At 44.6% G+C, this 27,898-nt stretch overlaps 1 protein-coding gene across 2 annotated transcripts; it reads left to right on the top strand.

Annotated features, from left to right (window-relative positions):
- Window positions 1-376: 376 nt before the first annotated feature.
- klhl4 (kelch-like family member 4) lies at window positions 377-27,898 on the top strand. Of its 2 annotated transcripts, none has more exons than XM_037461781.2 (11): window positions 377-536; window positions 11,137-11,304; window positions 17,226-17,362; window positions 17,698-17,894; window positions 20,231-20,443; window positions 21,749-21,935; window positions 22,024-22,248; window positions 23,627-23,789; window positions 24,830-25,042; window positions 26,038-26,209; window positions 26,516-27,898. In XM_037461781.2, exons 2-11 carry the CDS (start codon window positions 11,162-11,164, stop codon window positions 26,573-26,575), a joined length of 1,710 nt encoding a protein of 569 aa, XP_037317678.2. In that variant the 5' UTR covers window positions 377-536; window positions 11,137-11,161; the 3' UTR covers window positions 26,576-27,898. The 2 variants fall into 2 exon arrangements, with proteins under 2 accessions (XP_037317678.2, XP_037317677.2); XM_037461780.2 differs by lacking the exon at window positions 377-536 and adding an exon at window positions 3,901-5,184.

Below are 27,898 nucleotides of genomic sequence, written 5' to 3'. Positions count from 1 at the left end.
TGAACCATGAAAATGAAACTTTCTAAACTAATGATATGACTCTGTTTAAAAGAAACTGTTAGAAATAGTTGACATGCTAGATACTCTAATTATATCTCTTAATATATTATATACTCCCACTTTTCCAAAGGATTTCATGAGTAAATCTTCAAAAGACTGAAAGGATTCAGCGCTACATATTATCAGACTCATGGTCACATTAAATGAAAAAACATTTGTTAAAGCACAATTTGTAGTCTGAGGCTTTGTGAAATCAGTGTTTTACCTCAAACACAGGATGTGAATCCAGTGCCCCTAGTTGCTTGAATGCGGTTATTGTTGTAGTGAAGAGGAAGGAACCTATCTGGAGTTTCCTTCAAAAGAGGAAAGTGCACCCTTCCTTTCTGGAGAGGCAAAACAAGTTACACAGGAGAAGTTTAGACGGTCCAGTAGAGTTCCTCTGTGTAAATTATTGGATTACATGCGGTTTAATCACCTTTTTGAGAAGACAATTGCCAAATATGTTGGTGGCTTAACAATTAGAACCACTTTTTCAGGTAAGAAAACGCTTACCTCTTACTCGTTTAAAATGAAATTCATGTTTAGGTTGAGCTGTAAATCTGGTCAGTTCATTGTATTGTATACTCTATTATCTATTTGGGTTATGGTGTGTCCATGTTTATAATCTATGCTATAGGTTCAGGAGATTAAACATATATTTCTCTTATCAACTTCCCGCTGACCTCCATAGTGAGCGTAAGACTGCATCTCTCTTCTGTAGATTTGTTTTGGCATATGAGCTCTGGGATGTTACAGCAAATACTTGAGATATTTTTACATTTGTAAGCAATATGTGTTTGCTTGAAAATGTAAAATCCTTTGTGTGTTTAAGTATACCCTGCTTGTGTTGTGCATGTTGATTTTTTGCTGAAATTTAACCCCTTGTTAGTACAATGAATAGAGACAATGGTCGACTACATTTGAAATATCACTACCCAACATTGCATGGGGTGTGACATGTTTGATTAATGCAAAGATCTTGCAGTCGTAGCAGGGGGTGGTGGGTGTTATCCCAAACCCATATAATCTTTTAAATGCAATGTAAAACAGAGACAGACACACACACACACACACACACACACACACACACACACACACACAGACATGTACACACTGTATATGCAGCATTTAATATCTCCTTACATTCTCCTTACATTTCGTCTGTAGAAAGAATGTTTTTTTTTTCCTGGTTTGAAGCTTTGTTTATTTATTTACCGTCAAATGAATCTAGGCTAATTAATGAAATGTTATACATATTGTTTATACTAATATACATAATGCATTTAACTTAAAGCTTCAAGGCGGGTGCAAGGAGACACTATCTAGGTATGTTCACTGGGAAGGCAGATGTTGGATGATGATGTGCTTTACCAAACTAGTCCAACAGCTCTCATTTCATGTGGCGTGGAACCAGATGGTGTCCTTGACTCCTACAAGAACAAATAAGGTTACACAGTGTGGTGCCTTACTAAAGTACAAAAGATAGTACACTTAAAATGACAAAGATTTGGATGAAATTGTTTATATCTGTGTTTTCCCTGATAATAGAATTTTGTCCAAAATATTGACCCCTTTTGCTAAGCTTCATTCAGAAACTGCTTTCAGATCATGTTTAATTTAAAATGGCTCAACCACAGAGGCGAATGAAGTGCCTTTTGGACTATAATAAATGCATTTGAGAGAAATAAGGAGATTTTTCTTTTCGATTACAAACAGAAAAAACGTTTTCATACATTTAAGCCCCACACGGTGATAATGCCTCTCATTGGTTAAAAAATGTGCCAAAATATTTGTAGTGGTGTAATGTTAAAACATATTATTTACATTTCTATGGCTGTAGTAGGACTTGTATATACTTATCTTTGTAGGACAGAGGTTAGTAACAGCAATATTTATTTCTAAAATAATGTAGATAATGTATTACCTGTTCATTACAGCACTTAGTGATTACTGCACCACTTAGTGCGCCACCATTAAAAAAAACGTGTGATCAATACATTCCTTTTCATCTAAAGGTCTTGCTGCTTTTAATCATGGGTTATGCATTTAGTGAAGACATTATATGTAGATGCTCACTCTATGTCATGAAATTTTTTTTGTTGTTGTCTGTATTCCAAGCAGGGTCCAGTTACTAACCGGATTCTTTTGTAAAAGAGTATTACATGCAGAGAAAGAGTGTTATGTATTACTAATTGTTTATTATGACATGTTTACGTTTATAATGGCACTTTTGTGGGCATATTTTTGGAGGTAGGACTAAAGTGTCAGCATTGCAGACCAGATCAATGACTGTCCCCATCAAATCACATGTGCAGTTATGGTTTAGCCAGATACTTGTGGACAGAATAGCAGATTTTGCCACTCTTCAGAACCTGCCGTGGGAGGTTTGTGGGAGGTTTGTGGAGGTGGATGAGATATTGTATAGTATTGAAATCCAGCAGTTTGAGTGTGAGGTTTCCCATGGAAGTGAGAATCAGGAGACATGCACAGAAAGACCTCGATACTTTTCTTTTTCATCTATTTCATCGTCATAAAAGTTTGCAATTACAAGAACAGTGTCAAGATTGTATTAACATTGATTCATTCAAACGTAAAAATCCATAAATTCTGAACAGATGTTATACTGCATTAGGAAAGTAAGATAATGCTTGTTGTGCTTCACAATCTTTCATGGTTCGCAATCCATTTCCAAATGTAATTACCACCTGCCTTAAGGGCATGTAGACCTTACTTTGACCACTAGTTATAAATGAAGTACTTAAAACATCCAAATCAAAAAGTGTAGACTATAGAGAGAATAGGAAAGGGTTTCTAATGCAAGCTGGCAAAAAGTAGTGAGTGGCTGGAATTGTTTGTAATTCAAAATGTCATAATGTAAACCACTGTGAATATGAAAATCTGTCAGACACAAGTTGTCCCTTCATTCACTCTAATATCCATTATCAGTCTGTGTGCACTGGCGACATCCCATTGTACACAATCTCTCACCCTGGGACGTGATACACTGAAGCTGCCGATACCAATTACCAATCAGATACCAGTGCTTAATTGATAAACTGTATGTGGAGATGACTGGGATCATTCATTGTGTCCCTTGAAATGAAGCATCAGGCCGATTTAAACACTTCTTTTTTAACGACCTAAAAAACAAAAACAGCTAATATATAAATACACGTTTAAGAAGATACTGAACTGATTTCTATTAAAATGATTGTATCTAATACGAGATTTGAGTATTCTCATTGATAACGGATCCAGCTATCAATATCCAGTATCAAAATTGGTAGACATATCAGTGCATTTGTAAAGTGAGCACAGAGAAAATGTCTCCCTTCATAGTTCGAATCCTTCTGCACATTAAACAGGGAATTAGCAGCACTCAGATAACATCTTATGATAATCCACACTCGGGGTTGGGGCCCGGTTGTGTAGAATCACTACCCTACAGCATACCGTCATGCTCCTTTCATATGCCACGGATGCTGTCAGAATTGATCAGTAGCTCCGTATGCACTCCGTTTTCCACTGTCCCTTTGTCTTTGAAGGTTGAGCTATGGTGTGGTGTCTTAATTACCTATATGGTGCAGTATTAACCTCATGCAGAAGCGGGATCTATTTTTAAATGAAAACGACGGTTTTCTGCAGCCCTGACTGGGAAAGAGGCAGCTTACTGACCTTGGAGGTTCATCAGTATGTACTTTTTCACTTGTAATCGCAGGGGGCTTTCAAGACAGTGACTGAAGGAGAATATTTTTTCTGCATGGCAACGTACACTGAGACAGTCCCCCATGGGATTCTGTTTGATGTGAGAATTGCAGACTCTTCAGATGTGGGTTTGTGTGAGATTTATTTTACTTGCCCTGAAGAGTTTATGTTGATCTAGGTTGGTTATTTATGAGACTGTTATTAATGGACCCTGCTTTTCTGTTTATGGATGAGCATGCATGTGTGTCCCCATACATCAATGGATTGCACGCGCATACTACCGTTATAGTCCTGATAGTAAATATAGTCTTCTTCTTTCCCTCCTTCAGCCAGCAGTAATTTACTTTAATAAGGTGTGACCTCATCATCCTTGCTCTGTGATACCCCCTTCCCCTTGGAGCCATGTTCATCACACTAACACACACACCGGGCCACACAGAACAGCCGCAAAGGGGACGGGGCAAAGCTTGGGAGATATTCTCCTTTTATTTTATATACGTCTATATCTTTGTGTGTGTGTGTGTGTGTGGGTGTGTGTGTGTGTGTGTGTGCGCGCGCGAAGAGAGACAAGCAGAGAGAGAGAGAGAGAGAGAGAGAGAGAAAACGAAAACAGGGATGACGAAGGGGAGGGAGTGTGGATCATGCATGTGCATTAGCTCCAGAGGCGCAGCAGCAGCAGCAGCAGCAGCAGCAGCAAACAGAAGCAGCAGTGAGAGAGAGAGAGAGAGAGTTGGAGGGAGGGTAGAAATCTCAGCCACAGGAACAAAAGCTGCGGAGGACTGCTTTCCACCTCCACTGAAAGAACAACGGAAGAGTAACAGGAGGAGGAGGGGGTGGACATGATAATAGTGAGACAATAACGGTAGAGTAGAGGAACATCACTGTAAGGGAGGACTGAAATCAAAGCGCTCCTCTTCTCTGCTCTCCATGTTTTTGTGGACTCAACGTACCATTGCCTTCGACTCCAACCCAGAGGAGGATGTCTGTGTCGGGGAAGAAGGATTTTGATGTGAAGCAGATCCTCAGGCTCCGCTGGCGCTGGTTCAGCCATTCATCCCAAGGTTCGGCCGGCGGTGGAGGGGGCGGCGGTGGCGGGGTGGGAGGCTACATCCAGCAGGACGGCCTGGATCACAGAGGGCCGGCTGTCCAGGGCCGACTGAAGAGTCACTCAAGGGAGAGAGGGGTTGGCGGACTACGCAAAACAAACAGCCCGGTCCACGGCATCTTGGCGCCGACGCCAGGGCCCACACCTGTGTACGTCAGAGCAGGTCAACAATCATGGCACCTTCAGCAGAACACAATTCAGGGTCTTCAGGTCAACCAGGAATCTTCAAAGAGCAGCCCGTCACCCAACACCCCAAGGAAAGAGGACGCCATCACTGGTCAGGAAGATGTAAAGAACAGCACGGTGGAACCTGCAGAGATGGAGGCCAGAGAGAGGTATGACTGTCGGCAGTCACCTTGCATGCTCGGTTAGAGGAAACAAGACTATGGGATTTTATTTTGGGACATGGGTCCATTACATTTTAGAGTGAAAGTTTAGTTTCTTGAGAAAATCTGATGGCTGAAGAAGCACCTCAGGATCAAAAAGTAAGGAGTGTTCAGGAGTGTTTTCAACATTTCTGGGACTAAATAGATCCATATAAAATTGTGTACCTACTGTCTTATAAGTGAAACATCTGCATTTCCAGATCAATGAAATGTTCTGCCCAGCTATCATTTTCCAGTTTACTGTGCCTCAGCAGCTGCCACCATGGCTCACCTGGGGATGAAACTCTCTCCTCTACAGCATGTAATGCAGGACAAACCAATAAAGAATCCTTTTAATAATTCATTGGACCGAGGGCCAAGGCTTTCTCTTCTGGCTTGTGTGTGCTTTTGGCCAGATTAAATGCAATGTGCGACTTTGCCTGATTCATCCAGAGATTTAATTTATATCCAGTCCATAGAGTTAAAACTTACTGGAGATATACAAAGTGTAAGCAGTGTAATCACATTAATTACCTCAATGGCCACAACAACAACTTAGCTGTTGAGTATCTCATGTTATTTCATTAATTCACTGATACCAAACTCTCATGGTCATACATGTTTCTAACAGGAAGTTAGCGAGGTAGAGATATGTGTGTGTGTGTGTGTACTGTCTTGCAGAACACTAAAAGCCCCACACATCAAGGATGAAAAGACCAGGTTTCCCTTTAATCTCGTCTGTGACATTCTAAGGTGATGGGTCCTTAAGCATTCCTAGGTGCTTTTGTCCCATGCACCTGGTGATGAAATGATCAATGGAAGTGAACCTGTTCTTTTTTTTCTATAAAGCTCACCATAATAAGACTAAGGTAATTCTAAATACACAGTCTCTGTCAGCAGCCAGAAATGTGTCAATATGGAATAAATGGATAGTGGACGGCAGAGTCCCCGGGACAGAGCATGAATTATTCTGGGTTAAGAACCAATTCTGGAACCAGCTCAACATTCTGCTCCTTGTGTTGATATAATTGGCAGATATTCATGTTTCGGGGTCCCTGTAAGTGAAAAGTACATGCATAAAAGATGTACCTCGTGGGTTTAAATCTGTATCTCTCTGGCTCTCAATGGGGACCTTAAGCTAATGTTTCCCATGTCAACTACTACCCATTGTATTTTGACAAAAGATACTGACGTTTTAAAGGGTTCTGCTCCGGTGGATCATAAAGGATATCCTTGGCCCAGCTGTAGTGATATGAATCTATGACTTTGATGAACAAACATTGTTATGGAGTTTTTTATTGAACCCCAGCTGTTGACAAACTACAAAACAATTAAATCAGCCTAAACAAATGTATATCATCAAGAATATTAACAACCACTTTCAAATAAAAGAAATGCCTTAAAATAGCAGCCCCTATTTTACATGGTGATTCATATGTGGATTTCTTCTTTGGGGGGGGATGGGGGGGGGGGGGGATTTGCCGTGGCTTGAATTGGCTACAGAAATGAGTTCAGTGTGAGAGAAATTCTTTTTTTGTGTGGCATGATGACACTTTTCCAATCACGTTACTGATAATTGAAATGTAGTCACTCAATATCTGTGAAGGATTAGTTGCTGGGATGTTTGAACGAGCAATAAATCCGTACAGTAGCTGTACAAAGTTGCAGAGTGAACTAGGCCAGTGACTGCAGCCCACATCGTGCTTGGCATGTTCTTGGGTGGCTATGCAGATGTGCGGATGTCACTGAGATATGCACATTCATTTACTCCACCAGCTGGTTGGCCCTATTATGTCTCCCATCATAAATCCTTGACACACAATTTGTCACAATCCCTCAGGCTGAATGGAGATATGAGTTCTGTTGGCTCGGGAAAAATACAAAAGTTTTAGCCGTCCCTCTGTAGTCGTGAAATCAGTGTCAGTCATTTTGTGGTACATGGCCCTTAGCTATTATTTTTTTCATTCCTTCATTGATCAGGTTTGACTTCTCACTTTTATATTATTTATTATTACACTAAGATACAGAGACAGAGTCAATGAAGACAGCTCATCCTAACATGTGCTTACACCTCATTGAAATAAACAAGGCGTGCATATACATAAGATTCTACGTGACGTAAATATGCTCCTGGATGCCATGGAGAACTGCAGATAGCTCAAAAAGCCAGGGAATCATTTATGTTGTGGTCTATGCAGGTATAGTTGTTCTCATTCTGTTCGAGATGATAAAGAAGCAGCCGACAACTCCATGTTGTTTCTCACCTATGCTCCTAACGCTGCATAGTGATCTGTACACCATCTATTTGTTTTGTCCTCATGACTCTCATCCAAATAACCTCTCCCCATCATTGGCAGAGGATAAATGGTAGACGTTAACCCGAATGGAATGGAGACCCTGACCTCTCCGACATGAACACTAACGGAGGCTCGAGTCAGCAGGCTGTTAGTTTTGAATGATATCTCAATTCTCTCTCCGCCGCCTTGGAGAAGAAATACTGCCAGCGCTCATTCTGTCAACAGCAGTAATTCAGATATTTGTTGGATGTCTCCTAACACCACAAGGCTTATAGCACCTTGGTCTGGTAGTGACACCTCTAGCGAAGGTGCCCTTAACAGGCTGTAAATTGCCAAATGCAGTATATCTGTTACAATCTCAAAATGTCCTCAGTGAACAGAGATAGAGCAGCGTTATTTAGATTTCTTTTCAAATACGCATTAGTAATCCTCACCCCTCTCCCCAAATGGAACTAATTCATAGGAATTAATCCCTGAAACAGCTTTCTATGAATTTCACATGGACATTATTAGAAGGGGCCAGGACTTAATTCAGCAGTTTCTGAGGCGCTCTGTAATGAAGCTCTCAATGCGTGGACAAGAAAAATTGACCTAACTAATTTGAGAATTTTGCACCATTTTTAAGACCCAATTGACATACATATTTCATACTCTGGGTAAGAGGACCTAAAATTGCAAAGTGGAATTGAGATTTACCGTGTCAAGGCCATACAAATGTGCCATATCTTTACCCTTTTCAAGGCAGTTCCTGCCTTTTCAGTTATGGAGATTCTCTTTATTAAACGAGCAGATTTCCATTTTCAGTCTGCATGATTCCTACTCTGGATGCAGTTCCTTAATATTTGTAACAGCAATTGGTACGCCACCTGAGAGGTTCATTAGCTGTAAGATATTCTGCTGACATGACTTTTACACCATCACTTCTTCAGTACACGGCCGATGGTTTTGCTAAAGCTAAAAGGAAATAATTTTATTTCAGTGTGTGGCGATTTTCCACTAAACTCTCGAACAAGGGACTTTCTCACATTCAGATCAGATTGAAAAATACATGGTTCATGTTTGCAGCTCCATTTCATCCATCATTATCAGTATTAAGTCAAATATAGCAATGGTATCAGAAGAAGAACGTCTTCTGCGAAGCCTCAGTGAGATAGTGAAGAGCAGAGAGAAAAATCTATTTCTGCACAGAGTTATTATACCAGCCTCACTGCCGGGATCAAGTTATTACAGTCAGTGTGTGTATTTCTCTCTACACAAAGCGGAATGACAGCAATACCGACTGTCAAAGCATAGAGGCATAAAGATCTCATGGAATATATAGACACTCTGCTCTGCAGTTGTTGGATTCTTAACCCAATCCAAGCTACTTAGCAGCCTTCTGGGGTAAATGGCTGTTATAATCCATTTTGAAAGAGACTTTTCACATTTATCCCAGGCAGGCACAGCGTTGCCATTTGTGGAAGGATAGCGTTGACACTAGTTGGAATAAGACTGAGGTTCTGAGAAACATGTCTGACTCATAACCTTTACAGCTAGGGGCTGATCTTGGCTGACGGATGCACATCTTGAATCATCCGACCATTTATTAAGGAAGGCAGTTTCATCACGATGAGAAGTCAGACTGATTACAGCAGACTGGAGGAATATCAAACATAACATTTTAACATTATAAATAACTCCTCTGTATTATTATAAACTATTGTGTTTTTTCTATATTTTAATATTTCATATTATTTTTCTCAGAAGCATATTACATTCAATAGCACAGGATTAAAACAGGCTTCTAACCTCACAGGTTCTTCTTACCTGAGTAGCTTTTTTATAGTTTTTCAATATGGAGTATCTTTTCTTGGATCCAATTATTTTCAATGCATTATTATTCTGTTCTAAAATCTTTTGGAAGGTGTGAAAAGCAGAAAAAACAACACACTAGATTGGCTTATGTACCTTCTCATTGTTTTAGGAACGCAAATAAGTTGAAGTTGAGATCGTTTGTAGACCACAGAATAAATCTATTGCCTGTTAGAGTCTTTGACTCTCTTAGAGTTGCTTAGTAAGGTGCGTACAGCAATGTCCTTACGGCAGCTTCTCTGGAGCAAGGTGTTCTGGGGCTTTAGTGCCTCGATAAAATTGGGCCATACCTCGGATAATCAAACCCTCTGCTGAAAGCGAAATATACCCCACAGAGAAATTTACTGCTCCCCAGAATGTGATACCAAAGCAATTAGTGTCGGAGAGATTGGTAGGCATGAAAAATCCTTACAGCATGCCTTGGAGCCAATACAAAGGCAATGCATCTCAGTTTTAAGGCCCTATTGCTTATTCAGTCCTGTGTGGTGTTCTTCTCCAAGACTCCAGTCAGTGGGGAATAATCGTGACAAGGCAATAAATTACTCTCGCATTTAGCATAAAGTCTCCCTATAAAGATTGGACTATAGGATACTGCATCGACTGGATGGTGATATAAGCGGTTCCCAGAAGGGGAAATGTTGATGCTTTTGGTAATCAAAGAGCAGAAAGTCACACACCCTGCCAAAAACTTTTAAATGGAGTGTTTATCAATGCATCGATAACAGCCCCCACCCCTTCCTCCTCCTGCGTTATCAATCTTGGTTTGTGCCAATACGTTGTCCTGTTGACAGATATTTAGCTTTATGCAGCTCCCATGCCAGCGTATGGCTGCTAATGCGTGGGGACAGAAAGTTTCAATTGAGACAGACTTTCTATAAAGTCTTTATACAGCCCCCCGGGGCCGTGCGATGCCAGTAAACCGTCTCTAAGAGGCGGCTTGGGTCTGTTTATGTTGCATAACAAACAACCCTAAATGTCATTGAGTGGACTTTCTCGGCGAAGGACACCAAAATGTCTGGGCTGCTTTATTTGCCTCGAGTCTGAGGGATTACTTGGGTGCCCGTGGAACAGCTTGTAATCTAGCTGCCCGTGGGGACAGGGACTCGGCCTCGTCACAATGCTGCTAGGAAATGGCTTGTTCACTTGTTAAGTCCCTGTCTTTGGAAAACCCACATGCGCACACAGATATGCAGATGCACACAGGCAGAGACACAAGGGGCACACACACACAGACAGACAGGAGGGGAATTCTGTCTGGAAAGCTGTTGCATAGATTGTGGTGCATGCTTGTCCCATTAGACCACATCACTTATCGACTTATGTACGGACTTTAGTCCATAACGGTTTTAATTTCAGCTTAGAGCGGTAAGAAAGATGCAGATACACCGCTGGGAAAAGGGGATTGAGAAGTGCCATGTGTCCGGATAAGCTGTTTTGTGTTCTTAATCATTTGTTTTTTTATCTTTCTGTTGACAGCTTTTCAAAAAAACAAAACTCTTCTTTTCATACTTGAGATGAAGCATAGGAGATGAAACAGAGAATGTAAACAGTTTGTCAAATGGGTTCATTTCCTTAGTTTTGTGAAGTCTCCATCAGGTGTAGGTTTTTGGTGACATTCACTGTGTTATAAACATCTATGTCCAAAACTCATGACGGGCAAAGGTCAATACAGCTAAATCATGCCAAATCATAGTTATCTAAAGAATAGCTCATGCAATGTCCTAACAGCTAATGGCTCATATACATGTCTATACACCTCCTCTGTCCTCCACAGGTTGGCTCTGAGCACCTTCTCCAGAATGAACAACAACTCCTCTGATGAGTTTTTCCAGGCCACAAATCATGCAGAACAGACTTTCCGTAAGATGGAGACCTACCTGCAGCACAAGCAGCTGTGTGATGTCCTCTTGATTGCAGGGGATCATAAGATACCCGCTCACAGGTTGGGTTTGTGCCTTCTTTGATTTTATCATTACCCATTAATCGGTTTTATTGCAGAAATACAGAAGCTCATGTCATGCACTTCATGAGGTTGTTGACCACAGCTCGTATTCTTATATATATTGTACGGTGTGGGTGCGTGGGGGCTACAGACAAGGCACAGGACCTCAGGGTGGCGGGTTTCAAAACGCTTTTATTTCGTGCTCTGCTGCAATTCGCCGGTATCCCGCTCGCTCGCTCGCTCGGGGTGGCACACTCCTCGCTCGCCCGCCTCACTGTCATTATAGGGGCGAGAGGACACACGTTAATTCACCCCAGCTGGTTGTCAAGTGTTTGCACCTGGCACTGTTCCCCGAGCCGCTCCCCCTCTCTCTCCCTCTGCGGCCGAGCCAAAACCACGCCCGCCACCACATACCCCCACCGCCCGACTTAGGCCGGGGAGCCGTCCGGCCTAGCTTACTCCCCCCCCCCCTCCCTCCATAGGGCGAGAGAGGAAGTCCGCCACGACCATCTGCGTCCCCGGCCTATGGACCACATTGAAGTTAAAAGGCTGCATGGCCAGATACCACCGAGTGATCCGGGCGTTAGTATCCTTCATGCGGTGGAGCCATTGGAGCGGGGCGTGGTCCGAACAGAGGGTGAATGGGCGTCCCAGGAGGTAGTAGCGCAGGGAGTCCACCGCCCACCGGATGGCCAGGCACTCCTTCTCCACCGTGCTGTACCTGGCCTCCCTCTCCGATAGTTTCCGGCTGATGTAGACCACGGGGCGGTCGACCCCCTCCACCTCCTGGGACAAAACGGCCCCCAGCCCCCTGTCCGATGCGTCGGTCTGCAGGACAAAAGGGAGAGAAAAGTTAGGTGTGTGGAGGAGCGGCTCCCCACAGAGAGTCTGTTTTACCTTCTCAAACGCCCGCTGGCACTGCTCCGACCACTGGACCGGATCTGATGCACCTTTGCGGGTCAGGTCGGTCAAGGGGCTGGTGAGGTCCGCAAAGCCGGCGATGAACCGCCTATAGTAACCCGCCAGCCCCAAAAACCGCCTCACCTCTTTTTTCGTCTTGGGGCGCGGGCAGGCTGCAATTGCCGCTGTCTTGTCTACCTGAGGACGCACTTGCCCACCCCCCAAGTGGTACCCCAGATACCGTACCTCCCTCCGTCCAACTGCACACTTCCCCGGGTTGGCGGTGAGCCCGGCCCGCCTCAGCGACCCCAGCACCGCGTCCACCCGCCGCACATGCTCCGCCCATGTGGTGCTGTGGATAATCACGTCATCCAGGTATGCGGCCGCATATGCGGCGTGCGGGCGCAGCACCCTGTCCATGAGGCGCTGGAACGTGGCCGGGGCACCAAACAAGCCGAAGGGAAGCATGGTAAATTGGTACAAACCATACGGAGTGGAGAACGCTGTTTTCTCTCTGGACTCTGGCGACAGGGGAATCTGCCAGTAGCCCTTAGTTAAATCCAGTGTCGTAAAAAAACGTGCAGTGCCCAGCCGGTCCAGGAGTTCGTCGACCCGGGGCATTGGGTAGGCATCGAATCGTGACACGTCGTTTACCTTGCGGTAGTCCACGCAGAACCGCACAGTCCCATCCTTCTTGGCCACCAGAACGATGGGGCTGCACCATGCGCTGTTGGACTCTTCTATTACCCCCATCTCCAACATAGCCGCTAATTCCTCCCGAACCACTTTTCTTTTGTGTTCGGGTAGTCTGTAGGGTCGTGACCTTACCGTCACCCCCGGGGGTGTCTCGATTTGGTGCACTATCAGGTCGGTGCGGCCTGGCCGGGGGGAGAACACATCAGCAAACCGCTTCTGCAACTGGGCAATGTCTGCTCTCTGGTCCTCAGAGAGATGACCCTCACACGGGAGCGGGGTGGGATTAGCCGCTTTTGGCACCTCCGGCCCCAGGTCCTCTCTTTCCGATACTGTGGAAATCAGAGAAACAGACTCCACCTCCCTCCAGGCTTTCAGGAGGTTGAGGTGGTATATTTGTGTAGCCCCGCCCCTGTCAGACCGGACCACCTCATAATCGACATCCCCCACCCGGCGTGTGACCTCGAAGGGCCCTTGCCACTTAGCCAGGAGTTTTGAGTTGGAAGAGGGAAGTAATACAAGTACCTTTTCTCCCGGTGTGAACTCTCGCAGCTTGGCTCCTCTGTTGTACAGCCGCTGTTGTCGTTCCTGGGCCTGGAGCAGATTCTCCCGTGACATCCTACCCAGTGTGTGGAGCTTTGCTCGCAGGTCCAGGACGTACTGGATCTCGTTTTTTCCGGGGGTCGGACCTTCCTCCCAGCTTTCTTTAATAAGGTCCAGCACCCCTCTTGGTGACCTGCCAAACAGAAGCTCAAAGGGGGAAAATCCCGTGGAGGCCTGGGGGACCTCCCGGACTGCAAACAACAGAGGATCAAGCCATTTGTCCCAATTACGTTCATCGTCGCTAATAAATTTACGGATCATGGACTTCAGCGTCCTATTCATCCGCTCTACCAACCCGTCGGTCTGGGGGTGGTACACGCTCGTGCGGACAGACTTAATGCCCAGTAACCCGTAAAGTTCTCCCAGTGTGCGCGACATGAACGAGGTGCCCTGGTCTGTTAGAATCTCTTTCGGGATTCCAACCCGGGAGATGACCTGAAACAGAGCCTGCGCGACGCTCTTTGCAGAGATATTGCGCAATGGCACTGCCTCCGGATACCGGGTTGCGTAATCCATGAGGACTAACACAAAGCGGTATCCGCGTGCGCTCCGGTGAAACGGCCCGATTAAATCCATGCCGACGCGCTCGAACGGGACCTCCACCAGCGGTAGCGGCCGCAGCGGGGCATGTGGTATGGCTGGTGAATTAACCAATTGACACTCCGGGCAGGACGCACACCAGCGGCGCGCGTCCGCCCGGATGCCTGGCCAATAAAATCGGGCCATTATCCGGTCTAGTGTTTTCCCGTATCCCATGTGACCCGCCATCGGATTATAGTGAGCCGCCTGGAAAATCATTTCCCGGCGGCTTTTCGGCACCAGCAACTGGGTGTTTTCCTGCCCCGTTCGAGTGTCACGACTCACTCTATACAGTCTGTCCCTAATCAATGAGAAGTGTGGGTACGACCGTGCTGCGTCAGGGCGCACCAAATGACCATCAATTCTTATCACTTGGTCGTAGGCTGAGCGTAGAGTATCGTCACGAGACTGCTCGAGTGGAAAATCTTCCATGGAGCGGAACTCGGGAACCGCCGGAGTTTCCTCCGGAGGCTCCGCCGGTTCCCCCTCTCCCCCGGCGGCGTCGGACGACCTCGCGTCACCGCTGAGCACAGCACACATACCGCATGTCCCTGTCGGTCGTGAACGCACCCCCGCAGCCTGCCCCATTAGCGTGTTAAATCCCTCCCAATCCGTTCCCAAAATTACGGGGTGCGTCAGGTGGGAGCTAACCGCAACCTTTATCCTATATTTTCTCCCCCTGAACCTAAGTTCGACGGACACTATAGGATACTCGTGAATATCCCCGTGCACACACCTAATTTTCACCCGCGACGCTTCTACCAATGCCCCAGGCCGAACCAGGCTCTGGTGTATCATGGACTGCGAACAGCCCGAATCCACCATCGCCTGGCGTGTACCCCCCTGGATTCTTACCGGAACGCGGTACGTCGCTCCCGGGCCGGGGGAGGGTGATGGAGCGCCGGCAACCCGGATCACCTGCCCCACCTCCATCAGCGGGCACTCCCTCCGCAGGTGGCCGGGCTGCCCGCACCTCCAGCACTCCTGCCCTGACGTTTGAGAACCTCCCGGCGGGTCAGGAAGGGTGCCGGGGCTTGCTGGGGTCGGGGGGTCCCGGTGTAGGGCCGTCGGCGCCCGCCGTGGGGCCGGTATGGGCCGCCCCGCGGTCGGCTGCTGGCTCCATCCCCGTGGCGTGGCTGCTCCTCGGATTGATGGCGGCGCGCCCTCCCGGTCGCCCCGCCCGCTGGGGTGCACCGCCAGGTGCACCCCAGGCCAGGGTGGTGGCTGCCTCCAGCGTCGGGGGGCGGTGGTAGCGGACCCACGCTGCCGTGCGGGCCGGGAGCCCCTCCACAAACTGTTCCAGCACCACCTTCTCCACGACCTCCGATGCCGTTCCTTCCCCGTTCGGCCGGAGCCACCTGGCGGCCGCGTCCCGGAGCCGCTGCCCGTAGGCGAAGGGTCGGTCCTCCGGTCCCAGCCTGGCGCTCCGGAATCGCCGCCTGTGGTCCTCGGGCAGCAGTCCCAGCCGGTCGACCACGGCCTTCCGCACCGCTGGGTAGTCCCGCCGGGCCGCCGGGGGAAGCCCCATGGCGGCCGTCTGCGCCTCCCCGGTCAGCAGCGGGAGCAGCCTAACGGCCCATTCCCCCCCCGGCCATCCGCACGCCTCCGCCGTTGCCTCGAAGGCTTCCAGGAACGCCTGGGGGTCGTCCTCCGCCGTCATGCGGTGGAGGGTCAGGCTTGCCATTGCTGATGGTCCCGATGGTGGTGGTGATGGTCCCGACCGCTCCACCAATTGCTCCAGCGCCTGGGCCTGCCTCCCCACCTGGGCCTGGAGCATCCCCAGAAACTGCCGGTTCGCCTCCGCTTGTTCCCTCTGCATTGCCGCCAGTTCTCCCATCATTTGCCCCAGCGCGAGCACTGGTTGGGTCGGCATGCCCTGCTGCCCCTCGTCTGTCATCCTCCGCCGAGTTGGGCGCCACTGTACGGTGTGGGTGCGTGGGGGCTACAGACAAGGCACAGGACCTCAGGGTGGCGGGTTTCAAAACGCTTTTATTTCGTGCTCTGCTGCAATTCGCCGGTATCCCGCTCGCTCGCTCGCTCGGGGTGGCACACTCCTCGCTCGCCCGCCTCACTGTCATTATAGGGGCGAGAGGACACACGTTAATTCACCCCAGCTGGTTGTCAAGTGTTTGCACCTGGCACTGTTCCCCGAGCCGCTCCCCCTCTCTCTCCCTCTGCGGCCGAGCCAAAACCACGCCCGCCACCACATATATATATATATTTTGTCAGTCCCAGTCCATTTTAGGAATAATCAGATCATCTTTCAAAATGCAAAGGCAGATTGTTCTGTTTTGCAAACTCCATGTTCACTGGTGTGTGTATAAATAATGCACATAGCTGTGATCTAATTACACCTCTGCCCTTGCTCATTTCCACATTACATCTGCGACGTGGACGAGCCCGGTGATCCAAGTCATGGATATGTCAATATTTGGGCATTCAGCCCTTCGTCTGAGTGGCATGCAGTGAAATCTCCTGAATGCACAGAGGCATCACGTTCATTGCACCACAATCCCTGACTTTGTGTGCTTTCTTCTGCCTGCCAGCATATTATGTTAGTTTATCCAGATAGATTCACCAAACAGAAACCAGAATTCTCCGCAGAGAGAGAAAGAAGCGTCAGTGACTGACCTAGTTGAAGAAGTCAGCTCCGTCTTATTGTGGCTTTGTATTTGATTGTAGGGCAGAACCAAGTGAAGCATGGAGAGTGGAACTAAATAAGTGATAAATTATCGAATTATTTATAGAAATATTACAAACCGCAACAGGATTGAAACTGTTGACCGTTCGACTGCGTCACTTAATTTAATTCAGCCAAATGATCCCTCATTGTGTTACTGAGCTAGAAAATGATCTGACAAAATTGTAAAGTCTGACATGTGAAGGTATTAGCTACATTGAGTATCTTGAGTAATTTGATTTATCATAGGGGATCAGTGGATGTGTGGAAACAGTAGCACGGCGTAAAAGCATTCTGCGAGCAACTGTGATACAATACGCTGCAAAAAACAGGCCCTTTCCTTGAGAAGCAGAGCTCTTTTGGAGGACACACAATCAATAAAATGATCAGCCACTAGATCTCCCATTGACATGCAAACCCATGTGCGGCACAAGAGCATTAATTCACTGTGTTTCCTCTGTGGCAGACTAGTCCTGAGTGCCGTGTCGGACTACTTTGCAGCTATGTTCACCAGCGACGTGAGAGAGGCAAAGCAGGAGGAGATCAAGATGGAGGGAGTCGATCCAGAGGCCCTTAGATCCCTGGTTCATTTTGCTTACACTGGTGAGTGCTCGTAAAGACATTCACTAGCTCTTGTAAGTAGTTATGAGACCTCTGATATCCAACATGATTAAAATGGATCAATAAGGCAATTCATCACTGACTGAGAGAGCAACACTACAAACATAGCGGGGCTTTATTCTACAAGACAAATCCATTTTGAAAAGCATTGTTGAGAATACCCACATCCATAGTGTTCAAACTGTAACAAAAAGTTTCAAATGATGAAATGATGATTATTTGTTCAATTGCAGATCCTCTCCCAGCGCTGCATTTTCTATTATGGTTCCCTTCAGTCACGGTATTAAAGTAGGTTTTGCTTGTCCCCGACATTGCAGGCGTCCTTGAGCTCAAAGAGGAGACCATTGAGAGTTTATTGGCGGCAGCTTGCCTCCTCCAGCTTTCACAAGTCATCGAGGTTTGCTGTAACTTCCTGATGAAACAGCTGCATCCCTCCAATTGCCTGGGAATACGCTCCTTTGCAGACGCCCAAGGCTGTGTGGACCTGCTCAACGTGGCTCATAACTACACCATGGTAGGAGGGAGATTGGCACTGTACCACATTTACACGGCCGGGGAGGGCTGAATTATTCACTTTGGAAGAAGAGCTCCCACACTCTCAAAGTATTTCTCCATTACACATATACACAAGGGCAGTCGTGGTAATGAAATAGTAACAAGAGTATTTTAAAATGTAATTTAATTAACTCTGCATGTGCTGAAAGGCAGCCCACACTGCTCCACATAATCAAAGCCTTTGCTCATCACATTTGTATCTCAGTAAAACCTGTGTAAGGCAAATGCATATATACATTACGAGCATATATATATATACATACACGTGCACATATACTGTGTATAACACATTGAAATATTTATGCCTGTCTTCTTTTTTTAGGTTAGTTAGTAACTGTAAAGGTGTGAGCTATCAGTGTCTTGGTTTTTTATATCATCTAATTTCAGCTGAGAAATGGGTGACGCCCACATTTGAATAGAAATTGAATAGTTTCATGCTCTCACTTTATGTAGATTTAGTTTTCTGCCTGAGATACCACATCTGATTTATGCAAAACCAGGCTTCTATGTATTTCTGTCAGGAAAATATGTATTTGATTCATGCACATATACCAGTGGACGGGAAGGTGGGTCCAAACTTTCGACTGCTGCGGATAACATCTTGTTTGGCCACGCAGACGTGATAGCACGAGGCAGGCGTTATCTCCTAGAGGACATCTGCTCAGCCTGTGTGTGTATAGGCCCCAGGCCCCGGAGGTTAATCTAATCATCAAACTGCACAAGAGGTTCAACTTCCTGTTCAATCACTATAGTAATGAGCAGCGAGAGCTGTGGGCTTCCTCGGCTGCGTCCTCTGGTCTGTGAGCGGAGCAAGTTGTGTTTTGATAAGCATGGTTTTCCTGTTTGAGATCTGGCCGAACATCCTTTTCCTTTTTCAAAGAGTCGCCCCATTTTTTGTTCAAGTTTAAAGTTTTGAGAAACCAAGAGAGGAGCATGCAGCTGTGAAGGGCTGCTACATAATGCAACAAAGATCCATAGAGGCTTACACTGAATTGTGGATGAATGCTGGCCAGAAAGCATTAACTTGACAAAAAATAATAATTCATTGTAAACATTTTTTTTTTAGGAAAATTGCAAAATACAGTAATTTTTCTGCAAATTGCATGGTAATCACATGCTCTTAAAAAGTGATTATCCCAAGCTCTCTCCCATTAAACATCAGCGTTCTTCCTTTTCAGAAAACACTGTTATTACGCAATTACTCACTTGCAGTAGTTGAATCAATTGGTGTCCTCTCCCACTGATTTTCTTTTCCAAGCAGTTTACCCACAAATGAGTTTCCCGGTATCTAAAAACATATCATTTTTAATGTTTATGAAGCTTTCAATTTTGTTCTTCGGGACTGGTAATCGAGATAAATGGTCTAAAGCAACACAAAAGAAGGAAGACATTTCTCCCTCAGTACTACACCAACAGATCAATAGATGTCCCTCATTTCATTTAGGCTCTCCGTGTTGAGCCCTGAAAACCTGCTCTCGTAATAGATTGGAAAGTCTTTGTGATTTGTTGCAGGTTGATGATCAATAGCCTGCTTTTTTTTCTTAATTGTTGAGCATGTAGGCTCAACGATTAATAAAGTAGCCAAATAATGAATTCTGAGCTGCATTTTTTATAAAGAAACCAGTTATTATAGCCAAGGATTTCTACGTGTTTCTTTAATGTGATTTTATGATGAATATACTGTAGGGGCAGGAGGGAGTTTTATGTAGCATCATCTCTAATGGAAATGCTCAGGGACAATGTCCTTGAAGAGGTGGCCATGCAGCGCTGTTATATTGCCCGGGCTTGTGGCCAGTAAATGGAAGATCAATCTTAAGAAAGGCAATAGAGAACAGCTTGCACAAGAACTTAGCGCCGGACACTGTTGTGGGTGTGATGGTAATGTGGGTTTGCAGCGCTTTTCTTTATCTCATTAATCAGCATCTTATATTGGTTTGATGGTTTTATGCAGCAGCAAAAATGTTGCACAGTCTCATGAAGAGGCTTGGTTTCTGGCAGATGGAAGCCTGAGGTCTGCTGCTGCAATGATGTTAAGTGAAACAGAAAACAGTTTCATCTGTTCATTCAATGTGTGAGTTAGCGTTTCACTGCCAGTTATAATAAATTGCCAATAGAGACCTATAAATTGCCGTTGTATATCTATTTGCACTCATTTTTCACCTCTCTGTCCTTCTGTCATCCTCAGAATTATAGAAATAAAGCCACACACACACACACACACAACACTAGACGAAGCATAGTCCTTGGCTAATGGCTGATGATTATCTCCTCCTACCTGTCTCCTCTGTGTTCCAGGAACACTTCCTGGAGGTCATTCAGAACCAGGAGTTCCTGCTGCTCCCCACGGCTGAGATCGTTAAGCTGCTCTCCAGCGATGAAATCAACGTCCCCGATGAGGAGACCATCTTCCAGGCTTTGATGATGTGGGTGAGGTATGACGTCGAGCATCGACAAAAGGACCTTGGGGTGCTACTCGTCTTCATCCGCCTGCCTCTTCTTCCGCCGCAGGTGAGAAAGCGGGTGAACGGGTAGAGAAGGTCAGAAAAGGGGATGATCAGGATCTGTACTTTTTGTCTAGAACAGGAAATGTCAAAAAGAAATGAAATGAAAATATCTTTTTAGAGTGCAACGTATAACATTAAAATATATTGTTCTATCTTAGTAATAATCTTTATAATAATCTCCAATCATATTCGGTTATTCTGTGTGTGCATTATTCAGCATTTTCGCTTGAAAGATGATTTAATCGTTAAATTGACAGCTTTAAGTACCACACATTTACTGAAGGAAATTCCAGTTGACCATTGAAAGGAAATGAACTACTGCATTGTCAATCATCCATTTGTTTTTCTAAAGAGAAGAAATCTGCCCTCGGAGTGATACATCAAATTGACAGCATGAGAACTACACATGATTTTATACACATTGTCAGACTATTATCTTTCAATTATTATTGTTTTAAACACTCCACTGCAACTCATGGTTTATGAATGTTGTATTGCTGAGAGTAAGCATTCTCCTTTACAACTGTGTGATGTAAACCTAATTTACAAAACATCAAATCCTAAGGGGACTTTTTGGCAGATCTAAAGTATGAAAATATTGCCTTTGGGTGAACAGATGGAGGAAAAGAATAAATGCACAAAGGTTTTGTCTGTAAACAATGAAGTGAATGAATAAACATGATATACTACAAAATTTAATCAGAAACTATTTTAGTTATGTTTTGGATAGGGAGATTTTGTTGGCTGGCAATTAGATAAACAACAGAAAAGGGAAATGAGTCCCTAAAAAAACATCTATCAAAAACTGTACTTTATTTAGTAAAAACTGAAGAGATGAGCAGACTAGCGTCCCATAAATTAATTGCAGGTGTACTAAGATCATTAGTTTAATACTTAATTAAGGAAAATTAAATGTGTGATGAAAAATTACATTTAAACATTTTTAAAAGTTACTACTTTGGTCCGTAGAGTGAGGCTCAATTTAAAGTAGCTGTATGAGGTTTAAGTGGTATTTAAGTGATTCCATACAGATTCAAATTCTGACTGATTTCCTGCACTTAAGATCAACCCCATTATTTAAGACTTGCTTGTACCAGATCTATTTATATACACGGTGTTGTGTCCCAACAAGCCGTTCTCACTGTAATTCTACATGACACCTGGCAATAGATCAACATACATTTTCTTATATGTAAATAAAGGGGAAGTCTATATACAAATTCTATTGAGTTTTTTTTTTGTACACATTATCTCTTGATTAAAGGATTTATTACAATAAAATCCATTAAAGTGATGCCTTGAAATGCAGCTCCTCGCCGATCTGGAAAACAACAAGATGTTCTCCGATGATCTGGAATGCCAAAAGTTGCTGATGGAGGCCATGAAGTACCATCTTCTGCCCGAGAGACGTCCCATGTTCCAGAGCCCAAGAACCAAACCAAGAAAGTCCACCGTGGGCGCACTTTATGCTGTGGGGGGGATGGATGCCACCAAAGGTATGCTCTCATGCCCAAGCATCACTGCAGCGGTCACCAGCAAGACAAGTTCATTTACAATTTAACATTTTCTTGTCTGGGCTCTCAGGCTCCACCACGATCGAGAAGTACGACCTGCGGACCAACACTTGGGACCAGGTCGGCGTCATGAACGGACGCAGGCTGCAGTTCGGTGTCGCCGTGATAGACAACAAGCTTTATGTGGTCGGAGGGAGGGACGGACTCAAGACATCCAACATGGTGGAGTGCTACAACCCGATCCACAACGCGTGGTCTACGATGCCCCCCATGTCCACACACAGGCATGGCCTCGGTGAGTGGCTCTCGGGGGCCAAATGTAGCTCCACTTTTTTGACTAGAAAGAAACAAAGAAAGGATTTTGTGAGTTTTCTGTGAGACATGTAATAACATTATGTATTCATTTTTTTTTCTAGCAATACCGAAATTGAACTCAGCAGAATTAGGCTACTCAAGTACTGGACAATAGATGCTTGTATTTTACTTGAGTATTTCCATATTTTCACAACAACTTAGAGGGAAAAACTAAACTATGAAAATTATTAAGTAATATATAGCTTAATTATTATTACCTCTAAAAAAAAGTTGAAATTAGCTCTGGTTTTACCAACTATAACATTAAAGCGGTGCACACATTAATAGATCAGAAACTATTATCTCATGATAAATGACTTTTTAAAATAATATTTGTACTTGTAGCACAGTATTATTTACTGGATATCCATGCACTCAACTCTTATTTCAAGGTTTGAGGTTCTAGTTCGGTTTTATGAAACACCAAAAGCTGCTTGATGCGTCCTCAGGAGGGGAACAGCTGGTAAAAAAAATACTCATACATTTCTTTGAGGTAGACCTTTGATATGTTCCCATTTCTCTATCAAAGCTTGTCAGGTGGCGCTCGTCAGGTGGCGCTCGGCCCTCCTATTCCTCACCCTCCCCTACCCAGCGCTAGTTGTTAATAAAAAGAAAAGGCTCAATAGTTTCTATTGGACAGTGTTTATGTTTCCCAGGTTCTCTGAATGCAGTCCTGCCCTCGTGTTCTTTCCAAATAATTGAACTTTCACCACAGGAAATAAGGGTGGTAATACAAAAACCCATTGTGTTAAAACATCCTCTGGATATTTGCAGGGGAAAACCGCTTTCCTCTGTGACTTAGGAATAAGGGATAACAATGCCGTTTTATAGTCTTCCTGTTTTCTGAACAGCTTTGGTTAGTTGCATGAATCAGCCTGTCCAGCCTTAAAATGAAAAACATACATCTGCGTCAGCTCTCTCGGTGAACTGTCAAATAAAACAAGGCTTTATTTCACAAACGTCAATAATAAACTTAAACAAATATAGATATAAATACAAAAGTATGAAGCACATTATCTTGAAGCACATTCAGGGAGCTGGGAGCCCACACCCCTGCTCACCTCTTCCCTTTCCAAACATCGGAAAACTGCCTTGAGTTAACCCCGAGAGGCCCTCCTACGGCCGTGGTGTCTGCTGTGCCTGTTCTGGGCTGGTGCAGGAACAGGGCGGTGACTCATGTGAAGCGTACGTGCTCCCACATGTTTACACGCAGTTTACACGTTGTAAAGCTAATGTAAACGCAATTCTTATTTTAAGATGTTTCTAAACCAAAGTTCTTCTTCTTTATATCCCTGAAATGTGCATTTCCATTTGTGTAGGTATCGCTGTGCTGGAGGGCCCAATGTACGCTGTGGGAGGCCACGACGGTTGGAGCTACCTCAACACAGTGGAGCGCTGGGACCCGCAGGCCAGACAGTGGAACTATGTGGCGAGTATGTCGACACCACGGAGCACCATGGGGGTCACAGCGCTCAACGGAAAGTAAGTTGCTGTATCAAGCTACACACTTAATGCCACTGTTGTCCTTTTGCTCCTTTAAAATATCCCTGAGCCTGAGGTAGAGGTCCCTGGCAACAAAGTGAGGAGGTAGATGACTACAGACAGTGATTACAGCAAGTTTGCTCCTCCAATGTAGGGTTGGAATGACAGTACATCAGCTATACGCGTTGTTATTCATGTTTCAGCCAGCCTTTTATAACATCACCTTGTTTGACTTGAAATTTAAGCACAAACCACGTTTGCTTTAATTAAGATAAGCCATCTGTGGTTTTCATGCAAGTGCACTGCAGTAGTGATAAGGTCTTTTCTGAAAGTTGATTTGCTGATTGAAAAAAAAAAAAATTGAAATATAAGAAAACAATTCTGTGGATAGTAAACATGTATGTAATGTTATGTACTTGGAATAGAAGGTACAATAACACAGGTATGGTTATGTAACTCACGGTGAAGCATCAGTGTAGTGATAGTTTGACAACATTATGCTTCTGGAATGCAGAATCATCCTTTATAGTCTCATAGTGTGAGATAAACGCCTGCAATAGTCAGAAAATGCTGTTCTGGTCAGTGTGTTCATTTGTTCAGGGGAATCTAGCCTCTTTAAAAGCAAGACACTTTGTATATTTGTATGCATTAAATGCCTATGAGGTTTGTGTGCTGAAGTAGGAACAAGCTCTCAAAGTTAAAGTCAACGCAGAGTTATTTCTGCATCTGGGTCAAATATAGACAACAAGGAAAGTGTTTCCCCCGTCTCTACTTTCTGTCGGGCCTGTGAGCTACAAGCACTTAAAACGTGTGATTTCTCTGCTGGAGAACCCTCACAAGGTAAGGGCCTTTGAAAAAAAAAATGCTACCCCCCCCCCGCTCACTGATGTATCTTCAAAATCCATCACAATATCACCTTTCCATCGTTATATTCTACAACAATCCTGACTGATGTGAGCGTCTCCCCACAGGTCCACTCGCTCTGTACGTGCATTTCGGACGTCACGTGATATTTTGGTTTTTTTGGTTTCATTGCTCAGGCTGTTCGCAGTAGGGGGGCGCGACGGCAGCTCCTGCCTGCGGTCAATGGAGTGCTTCGATCCGCACACCAACAAGTGGAGCATGTGTACCCCCATGGCCAAGAGGCGAGGGGGGGTCGGTGTGGCGACGTACAACAACTTCCTGTATGCTGTCGGGGGCCACGACGCCCCAGCGTCCAACCACTGCTCCAGGCTCTCCGATTGTGTTGAAAGGTGTTTGCTCTGGATAACACACACACACACACACACACAAGCACAAACAAACATCCATAAGCGGCTCTGGATTGCAGTTGAATTCAGTTATGGGTTGGGAAAAAGAGAAACGATCCACACCCTGTTCCTGCATTTTGAGACTTGTCTGTATTACAACACAATGCTCGGTTGAAGAGATCTAAAGCTTTTTAATTTCTCACTATCTGGCACCATCTAGTGGCCATAATGTTCTGAATCTGGATCTGATGTACATCACAGTAGAGCATCTCAGTGATAATTCACTGCACAAAATATCTTCTTGGTTTGTATGTTTTCCCCCATTTGACATTTTATTATCCAATTACTCCTCAAAATGCTCTCAAATTGTAATAATTATTCTTTCTCGTTAGTCAATGAAAGAGCAACAATTTGATCTTTAAAACAGTGAGTTTACTCTTTTTTTTACTAAAAAGGAATAATATCTATAAGGTCTCCACAATGAGAGCGTATATGGTTTTTGCAAACAAATGTATTTGCTTAAAATTGATAAAATAAACTACGTGAAGCAGCATTGAACTGAACCAGTAAATCCAGCAGAACAGGACAAAATGTTCATTTAAAAACCTGAAATCACGGAGCGAAAATCCTAAAGTTTGTCTTCTTTGTCCTCATCTTAGAGGTCAACATGGTGAAAAAAAAGAGAAAAGAATTCAACCACATCATCAGTCACTCCTGAGTCCAGCTCTCGGTGGACCCAGGAGCTGCCAGCTGCTGTCCAAGAAACCATTTTTACTTCTAGTGTCAATCTGGCTCTCTGTGGGTGGCGAATAAAGTAAACCGTGCAGACATCTGTGATTAAAGACGGCAAACAGGGCTTCTCACTAATTGGGGATGGGACACGGCCGTCCTCTTGAGAGACACGTTGATTGGCTCGCGCATTTTATTTTCTCTTTGTCTTCTTTTTTTCAACCATAAAACCCGTCATCCAATAAACAGTGGAAGATATTGTTTTACAGGTACGACCCTAAGACGGACACATGGACCACTGTGTCCTCCCTCAGCGTCCCCCGGGACGCAGTGGGGGTTTGCCTGCTGGGTGACAGGCTTTATGCTGTGGGCGGATACGATGGCCAGTCTTATCTCAACACCGTCGAGTCCTACGATGCGCAGAACAACGAGTGGACCGAGGTAATCACATCAACCCATAAATGATCACCACATAAAAAAGGAACTGTTGACATTAAAAATGTTTAATCTTCTAAATGGATTTTTAGCTTGTTTTAGCGAGAACCAGTTGCATGTAGCAGCAGGGTTCCAGTTAACTCGCTTTGGGAGGAGAATTCGGCTGAATCCAATACATATTTTATAGCTTGCAATCTTTTTTTCTTCAGTTTTGCAACTGTAACGCTCTTATCTGCATGAAGCAAAATGGGGTTCTTTTTGAAGAGAGTCTCAGATCAGAGGCCTCATGCTAACCCCGCTGTCATCCTGCAGGAGGTCCCTCTCAACATTGGCAGGGCAGGCGCCTGCGTGGTGGTGGTGAAACTGCCTTGAGCGCTTTGTCTCATGACAGCATGGGAAACAAATGAAAGATTGGCGAAGAAGAGTGGACAAACAAAACAACGGATCAAGGACACATCCTTCGAGAATCATGCTTTTTTTTCTTCTTTTTTTCTCTCCCTTAACTCGGCGTTCCATATTTTTCAGAACGAAACGGAGCGCCTTTCCCATGAGCCATTGTTTCTATCATTAGTGGACATGCCCACCCACTGGGGCGGACTAGTTCAGAAACTGGAATGCACTGCACATTCGCCACATTCGCCACATTCTCCACATTCTCCACCCATCAAGAATTTTCATAGACTTGGCTGAGCTTTTGTTGTACTGCTTTGTTATACTACGTTTTTTGAAACATTCTGTGTATGTCTGCAATGGTAAAAGTTACATTCTTAGCAAATAGGCCTGCAGGTTAGTTTACATCCACACAGAGACTTTCTTATCAGTACCATCACACACAGTACAGCATATTTTGGGGTTTATATTTCACTTTCTAGCTACTTAAATTAAAGTTCCTTTGATACATAAATGTAACCCTGTTCCTGTGTCTTTCCTTCGTGGCTGGTCTAAAGAGATTCTTACTCTTTCGGGAAGGAGACCACTGTGAACGTGAGTTAGAAGTAAAGGAAGGATATCCAACTTCTTGGTGAATATGTTTTGACATTTTCTATTTCAGTGAGTCTGTAGCTACACAACACCAAAGTCATCTGCTTGTCTTAGAAGTCATGTTACGCATTAAATAAAAGTTTACAAAATTGTGAATAACAAAAAATATATCATATTGATATTTCGCATTGCTGTAGATTTTTGTGAACAATCTGAAGCTATATTTGTGTTGATAGAATCCCACCTAGACCAGTGGACTGCAGCTACTTATTATGAGTTTGTCATGATTTCTCTGCATGCTGACTGAGCGAATGTTTTATTTGATTTAGACAATATTATATATCATCAGCACTGTCTGTTCTGTATTTTAAAGGACGTCTTTTGGGTCACGTAGATGATCGTAACGTTCACAACAAAACCATAATAATTCATAAGTAACAAACAAACAAAGGCCGAGTGACAACAAGTGTATCCAAACCACCACGCTGACTTTTCAACTGAACTACACTAATGTTACTGTGACTTTAGCTTCATAGTTGGTTGTTCTGCTCATAAACGTTGAAACACTTCTAACTTTATCACAATGAAAACAATGTATAAATCTTTTTGCGGCCAAATGCTAGTTTTTAATCATAATTTTGTACAGCATGCAAAACTCTAAATAAAAGGTCTTGGGTGCATGTTTGAATCCATGTGACTCTTTGACTAAACAGA

Source organism: Pungitius pungitius, chromosome 2, assembly GCF_949316345.1.
Source record: "Pungitius pungitius chromosome 2, fPunPun2.1, whole genome shotgun sequence".
NCBI classification, from domain to species: Eukaryota; Metazoa; Chordata; class Actinopteri; order Perciformes; family Gasterosteidae; genus Pungitius; species Pungitius pungitius.
The sequence above is the reverse complement of the archived record's forward strand: the minus strand, read 5'-3'. Positions and strand labels throughout refer to the sequence as shown.